Source organism: Acinonyx jubatus, chromosome C2 (genome assembly GCF_027475565.1).
Source record: "Acinonyx jubatus isolate Ajub_Pintada_27869175 chromosome C2, VMU_Ajub_asm_v1.0, whole genome shotgun sequence".
Classification (NCBI taxonomy): Eukaryota; Metazoa; Chordata; class Mammalia; order Carnivora; family Felidae; genus Acinonyx; species Acinonyx jubatus.
Window position 1 is genome coordinate 102,866,714 of NC_069384.1, and position 7,930 is coordinate 102,874,643.

At 34.6% G+C, this 7,930-nt stretch overlaps 1 protein-coding gene across 3 annotated transcripts in view; it reads left to right on the forward strand.

Moving 5' to 3' along the window:
• Positions 1 to 7,265, forward strand: part of KPNA4 (karyopherin subunit alpha 4) — a 67,158-nt gene extending 59,893 nt beyond the window's left edge. For all 3 annotated transcript variants that reach the window (XM_027061514.2, XM_027061513.2, XM_053221259.1), the window contains 2 exons: positions 1,886 to 1,980; positions 5,281 to 7,265. In XM_027061514.2, coding sequence (XP_026917315.1) covers positions 1,886 to 1,980; positions 5,281 to 5,379 — 194 coding nt within the window. In that variant the 3' untranslated portion in view covers positions 5,380 to 7,265. The remainder of the gene's footprint in view (positions 1 to 1,885; positions 1,981 to 5,280) is intronic.
• The last annotated feature ends 665 nt before the right edge of the window (positions 7,266 to 7,930 follow it).

Below are 7,930 nucleotides of genomic sequence, written 5' to 3' on the forward strand. Positions count from 1 at the left end.
CCAAACGTGACTGTGTGCCAGAGCCACCCAGAATGTAAACAGCATGTCTTAGCTTTCAACTCTTAGAATTGCCATTTAGATAGAACATGGAAGTCTCAAGTGTAGCCGTGGAACAAAATGTAAATGTTACCAACGTGGATGAGCATAAAAGGAAAGGGATTTCTGACAAGTGGAGAAGTAAATGAAAGGAGAAGTAACTATAAGAGTAGGAGAACCAAATCTTCAGTTTGCTTGGTGTGGAGTTCAGAGGCTTGAAAGTCAATTTAATAAGAAAAGCATGTTTAAAGTTACTAACGTGACAATTAGAGCAACAGAAAAATAATGCCTAACTATCAAGTTAGAAACAGAAGAGGGAGAATAGTGTTAGGGAACCTAATTAGGAAGTTGAGTACCAGAAAAATTAAACATAGTTAAAAAATTTTTTACTACTTTTTTTTTTACCATGTAAACATTGTAATTATTAAAAGTTTTATTTTTATATATTAAAATTAAAATGTAGATCAGAGCCTTGCCTCCATCACTAGACGTAAGGCCAGGAATCTGTATTTTTAAGTTTCTCCATTGGATTCTGCCCCAGGGTATTATAAGCCATTGAAAGATTTTACCTGGGGGATTGGTATATTTAAATAGAGCATGGATAGCAGGGAGATTGGGACCTTTGGAGACAAGAGGCAGGAAGCCAGTTAGGAAAGTATACAGCGGTTGGGCCATAATAAATGATGACATCAAGAAATGGATAGACTTTGAGGTTTTGAGATTTGATGATAGAGTATGGAGGGAAAGGGGTACTTGGGCTTTCTCTCAGATTTCACGTTGTTATCACCAAGTAAGAATACAGTAGATCGAACAATTCAATTGAGGAGAGGCAAATAACAAATTGTGTTTTGGACATTTTAAGTTTCAAGTACCCATGAAACGTCTGGTGGAATTATCATACAGGTGTTTTAATTCTATGCATCTAAAGCTCAGAAAAGAAATGAAGTTGTAGATTTGCAGGTCCTCACCTATCTTAGTAGCTAAATTTTTTTCAGATTTTATTTATTTTTTAAGCTTTTATACATAAGCAGTCCCCATACTCAACATGAGGCTTGAACCCACAACCCTGGGGTCAAGAGTCACATGCTGTGCTGACTGAGCTAGCCAGGCCTCCTAGCTAAATTATTTTCACTTGGAAGTGCAGTCCCACAAAGTGTGTGTAGAGTGAGAAATGAGCCCGTAACAATTTCTCCCTTGTAAGAATTAAAGGAAGAACACTCATGAAAGGGCAATTTCACTTTATTTCAGAAGCCTTAAAATTATTACTCCTGTCAAACAAAACAAGATCCAATTTGCATATCACTTTTTATATATTCTTTTCTGCCTGTGATTTAAAAAACTCATTAATGTTTATAGGGAAGATTCTCCTTAAATACTGTAGTTCATCTTGATCATTTTCTATAATGCTTAACAGATGTCTTAACATTCATATTTATTAATCACCAGTATTTTCATTGTTTTTATACATGGTCATTATAAAAACTTGACAGAGGCTAGAAAGTAGAGAGAATCTGCTTTTAACTTGTAACAAACAAAAGCAGTCCATGTTGTTATTCCTTATAAACATTGGTTATGTAGTATTCTGAATAGAGGTGCCCCTTTGCTTGCTTAAACATTTACATGCGTTTAAACACTCAAGTTGTTAACTTTTTAAGATAAATATGCTGCATCTTTGTGCATAAAACCTTTTTATTTTTAAGATTCACCTTTAGAATAGATTCCTTAAAAATCACAGATTTGCAATCCAAAAATTGAGATTATGTGGTCCCAAGAGTAATGTAATTTGTTGTTGTTGTTGTTACTGAATTTTAAATATTACTGTTGCTTCACTTCATAAAATTTCTTGCAGGACTGGAGAAAATTGAACAGCTTCAAAATCATGAAAATGAAGACATCTACAAGTTGGCCTATGAGATCATTGACCAGTTCTTCTCTTCAGATGATGTATTTAATAATTTTATAGTTTTCTTAGTTTTATGTATAAACATAAATCCAGAAATATAGTAAGGTCATACATGTATATATTTTTTTGGAATGGAATTAAGTATGTAGTAGTAAGGTCACCTCCAGAAACATAAATATTTTAGTATTTTGAAGTCCCTCAGGGGCGCCTGGGTGGCTCAGTCGGTTGAGCGTCCTACTTCGGCTCAGGTCATGAACTTGGGGTTCGTGGGTTTGAGCCCCGCATTGGGCTCGGTGCTGACAGCATAGAGTCTGGAGCCTGCTTCAAATTCTGTGTCTCCCTCTCTGTGCTCCTCCCCCACTCATGCTCTGTCTCTCTCTCCTTCAAGAAAAAAAAGAAAAATAAAATTTTTTTAAGTCCCTCAGGGCATTAAAATGTAGTACTAGTTCTAAGGGCAAAAAAAGATAAGGAATTTTTTTTTATTTTTTTACAAATTTATTGACATTAATAGTTAAAAATAGAATGAAATGTTCTTATTTTGCAGTGATGCTGAAAGGTTTGCTTGTAAAGTATCTTTGTTGTTTTTTTTTTTTAATCTAATAACTGGAAGTTTGTACCTTTTGACTACCTTCCTCCACTTTTTTCTTCCTCCTCCCCCCACCTATGGTAACCACAAGTTTGATCTTTCCTATGAGCTTGTTTTTTGTTTTGTTAGATTCCACATATAAGTTAGAGCATACGGTATTTGTCTTTCACTGTCTGATTTATTTAACTTAGCATTAAATTCCCTCAGTGTTGATACATGTTGCTGCAAATAGCAGGGTTTCCTTTTAGTCTGAATAATACTCTGTTGTGTATATATACCACATTTTCTTTTTCCGGTCATCTGTTGATGGACATTTAGATTATTTCCATACCTTGGCTGTTGTAGATAATGTGCTATGAACATGGGGGTGGAGATGTCTTTTTGAGTTAGTGTTTTTGTTTTCTTTGAATATATTCCTAGAAGTGGAATTGCTGAATCATATGGTAGTTTTATTTTTAATTTTGGGGGGGAGGGAATCCTCCATATTGTTTTCCATAGTGGCTGTACCAGTTTACAGTCCCACCAACAATGCACAAGGTTTCCCTTTTTCCATATCCACACCAGCATTTGTTAACTCTTGTCTTTTTTGTGATGGCTATTTTAACGTCTGTGAGGTAATATCTCATTGTGGTTTTAATTTGCATTACCCTAATTACGAGTGATATTGAGCATCTTTTCATGTATGTGTGTACCTTTTATATTTCTTTTGGAGAAATGTCTGCTCAGGTCTTTTGCCCATTTTTTAATTGGGTTGTCTTTTTGCTATTGAGTTATGATAAGGATTTTTTTTTTTTTAACACTGAACAAGTCAGAATTTATTTTCACTTGACATCCTTATAGTTAATAGCATAACATGTTTGTAAACAAAGCAGTGACACTAGTATATTCTGTAATGTTTATGACAGGAATTAGTTAACCCATACTTAAAGATATTGTCACTATTATTTTTAGTAGGTGACCAAAAATAAATATGAGGATAGATAAAATGGAAACAATAAATCATTAAGAAAGTTAAGTTACTATATAATGTAAGGTGTAGTATACAAAAGTATCTTCGTTTTGTCAGTATGTGGTAGTTGAAATTAAAGTATTAACTTATTTTCAGTATTGCCTCTTTGGAAAAATAAACCTAAAAACAGTTATTCCTTTAAAAATTTTAATTAGGGGCACCTGAGTGGCTCAGTCGATTAGGCATCTGACTTTGGCCTAGATCATGATCCCGCACTTCATGGGTTCCAGCCCCATGTCGAGCTCTGTGCTGACAGCTTGGAGCCTGGAGCCTGCTTCAGATTCTGTGTCTCCCTCTCTCTGCCCCTCCCCTGCTTGCACTCTGTCTCTCTGTCTCCCAAAAATAAATAAATATTAAAAATAATAAATTAAAAAAATAAAATTTTTAAGAAAAAATTTTAGATACAGCCACCAGTGGATTTTTTTTTTGATGATTCTCAACTTTTCAAAGAATAAGTCATAATACCCCCAACCTTTCCACATTATCAAAAAAAAAAAAAAATTCAGTGTTAATGAAACATTTTGTTAAGTATATATGGTTTGAACATTAACCTGACAAAAACAGTACTGGAAAAAAAATTTATAGACTATTTACCTACAGATGATCAAGCTAAGTTCTATTTAGAATGTAATGCCATTTAAATAAATCAGAACTAAAATCCAGAAAAACATACTCTCTTAAGGGTATCTTGTATCACATGTCTTAGAATTGGATTTTTGGAAGTCCTAATTTGCAAATAGATACACACAAGACCTTATGATTTCTAATACCTCAACATGAAGTTATTTGTTACTCTCTTACATTGTGAAAAGAATAATTCAAATCAAATGTGTATTTATAGGAACTGCGCTGTAAATCAGTGATTTTGTGGTATTTCAAAAAAGAACCTTTAGCTATAGAGCATATAGAATATTATTTATTCATTATAGCATAGCTATTATTTTACTGTTTTAAGCCCAAAGGTCATTTGTCTCCAATTGCTAGTAGAAAAGTATCTAAAGATTACATTTACTCTGAAAAAGTGACAGCATTAATTTCTCTTTTTTTAATTTTTTATTTAATGTTTATTTTTGAGAGAGAAGCAGAGAGACAGAGCATGAGTAGGGGGAGGGCAGAGAGAGAAGGAGACACAGAATGCGAAGCAGGCTCCAGGCTCACAAACTGTGAGATCATGACCTGAGCTGAAGTTGGACACTTAACTGAACCATCCACGTTCCCCTAATTTTTTTAATTAAGTCATCAACTTTTATCTATTTGCCCAGGTAAAAGAGAAACTATACATCTCAGTTTGAGATATAAAAGACCATCTCTAATTTCTTAAATTTCACTCTTTTGGAAGATACCTATCTTGCATATTCTCTTAAGTTCCCTCTCATTTTGATGTCCCTTAAGAAAAAGCCTTTACAAAATATTCACTTTCTTTTCCTTTTGTTTTCTTTTTTTAAGTTTATTTATCTTGAGAGAGAGTGTGTGTGCAGGGGAGGGGCAGAGAGAGAATTCCAAGCAGGTTTCGATCCCACGAACCGTGAGATCATGACCTGAGCCGAAATCAAGAGTTGGGCGCTCAACTGACTGAGCCACCCAGACACCCCAGAATGTTTCAGCTTTCTAAAGAGATGGTAGGACAGTGTTCACTCTCCTCATCTTTCTCATACTTTTTTTTTATGGGAAATGAGAATATTTCTATAATGCTATTTATATAGCCTTTAAAACTAATTATCACTTGCTTTTTCTCTTTTCCTTTAGATTGATGAAGATCCTAGCCTTGTTCCAGAGGCAATACAAGGTGGAACATTTGGTTTCAATTCATCTGCCAATGTACCAACAGAAGGGTTCCAGTTTTAGAAAGATGTTGTGGAAGTTAGGTACAATGCAGCACTGAGATATATATATATATATACATATATATAAAAAGGTTTGATCCATCAAGCTTGGCTCATGGGATCTGCTGCTGCATTAAATCGGGAAAGAAAATGTGAAGATTTCATTTGGAATCACAGAAAATGCCCAAATGAGGTCAAGATGGCGAGTGGGTGCGAGTGAGAATGAGTGGCAAAATGTAACGAAAACTTTACATGAATGCTTATTTAGGTTGTTCAAAGTAAAAAGGGCTACAGGTCACAGATCTTCCGTGCCTGAGAAGGAACATTGACTTACTCTGTATCAATTGAGGGGAAAGTGCAGTACTGTCATCTTCAAGCCTTGTAAGCATAAAAGAGGATATGATGCCCATATAAGTCAAAGGAAAACGAGCCCAGGCCTTGCTATGAAGCAATGTGTGAATGGACAATGTTGAATGAATGTCTGGCTCAGTGATAGGGAGTCAGGTTCATCTTTCAAATCTAGGGCTCTTCACTCATGAAGCAGACTCCTAGTCCTGGAGTGACTGTGTACGAGAGTATGGTTGTGGTGCTGTATGTGAACGCATGCAAGCTTGATTCGCCTTCAGGGGGCTGATAACAAACCTAGTAAATCATCAAAGTGAGATCATAAGTGTTAATGTACACTGGACATGAAAACAAAGACCGGTTTAGCAGCAGACATTGGTTTACTCTGCAGCCTGTGTTTTCTATTCCCCCTCTTCCCTTTTCCCACCCACCCTCCTTTTTTTTTCTTTTTAGTTTTTATTTACTTTACCTAGTATGGCTTTTTAGTTGCTTCTCAAGTCAGAAAACTTTTCAGGAAGGTTTCCCTGTGCATTTGCACCAGATGAATGTTTGATGCTATGAAAAGCTTTCCATATCATCAAAACTAATTTGTGTAGATTTTTGCATGAAAAAAATCATAAATTTCCCTCAAAATAGACTGTGTTGCAGTACACAAGTTACCATAATAGTATAAAACAGTAAAATGTGCTTTAAAAAGCCATCCTTTTCATTTTCAGAGACAACATAAAGATCTTTGCATGAGGTAAATCTACAGCATAGTTCATTTTTAGATTTTGTTGAGTCCTGTAAAGAAGAAGAAGAAAAAAGTTTCAGTTGTGGTAGAATACCGTGCTGTGTTTAAATGTTACTTGTTTTCAAACTTTGTTTTCTATGAAAATGATATGGAAACTTCTAAAATGGAATTTGGTGCATATGTACTGCTGAATAAAGACCGATGAAGAGGTTTGAGTAGATGTACAAATCAAGTAATGGTTTGAACACCTTTAATAATATGCCTAATCTGTTCAATTGTTTTAGAATCTTTTTATCTTAGATGTAGGCAGCCATGAACAATCTATTTTGAGCCACTTTAGGGAGAAAACTTTGTATTTTTAAAACTTGCATAAAAGTTATGCAAGTGGTTTTTATAAATTGGAATAATACCTCAGTTTTGAGGTTATGCACACTAAATTAAATGTGACATAAATTAATTTGTACAAAAAGAACTCTTTATAAGGTGGCTCATTGTAGGAAATCCTGTGCCTTCCCCTTTGAGCACAAGTGTTGCATGAACAACAGTTTGCTATAAGAAACATACCAGATTAGCCACCATTAGCATCTATATCTACTTTGTGTTTAAAAATCAACTGGTAATTCTGAAACACTGTAGAATGGATAAAGATTATTTTGTGATCATAACTCTTTGTTGAACTAGAGTATTTTTGCAGCATTCCTTGTCATCAGAAACATGGTTAAAGTTTAAAACTAGAAGCAGCAGAAAACTAGCTTGTAAAATTTATCCAAGTAGAATGCAGGCTAGGCTGTCTTGGGGAAATAAACATTAAAACTTAAAGCAATGTTTTACATGGGGTGTGTGTGTGTGCTGTTTGGATTTTTTATATTACATATATATTAATGTAAAGTTAAGAGTATAACTGATTGGCTTGTTTTAGATTGTCCGTAAGCTTTTGACCTAGAACCAGAATAACAGAAGAAATGTCTTTTAGTACAGACTTAGTAATATTCTAACCCGCTGGATTTGTTCAGGTGACACTATCTTTGCTTCTGCTGTCCAACCCAAGATTTTGACCTTTCTTCATTCTTCCAGCAAAATGGACTGAGAAAGACAGCTTGAACTATATTTTACATAAAACTCTTAACTTCAACACGTGGCTCCAAATGGCAGATTACATACAAAGCTTGTTTTTTACAGAAGGCTTAAATTAACAAAAGGTGAACATAACGGTATTGTGTATCATCCATGTTTCTTAGTAAACAAAAATCTGGCTCAGAGTAAGCCAGTAAAGTTATAAGAAGCCAGATGATTTTAGAAAATAGTTATTTCTGTAATACCTCCTAGTTGTGGATGATATCAACATCTGAATACAAGGGCTACCTGATGACCTAAATATTTCATTTCTACCTATGGTCTCATATAGGACATTGATTTTCTAATAGAATTCTTGGAAGGATTTTTCAGGGTCTGAAATTTGTTTCAGCACAGTTAATAGTTCACCACAGTTTATGAA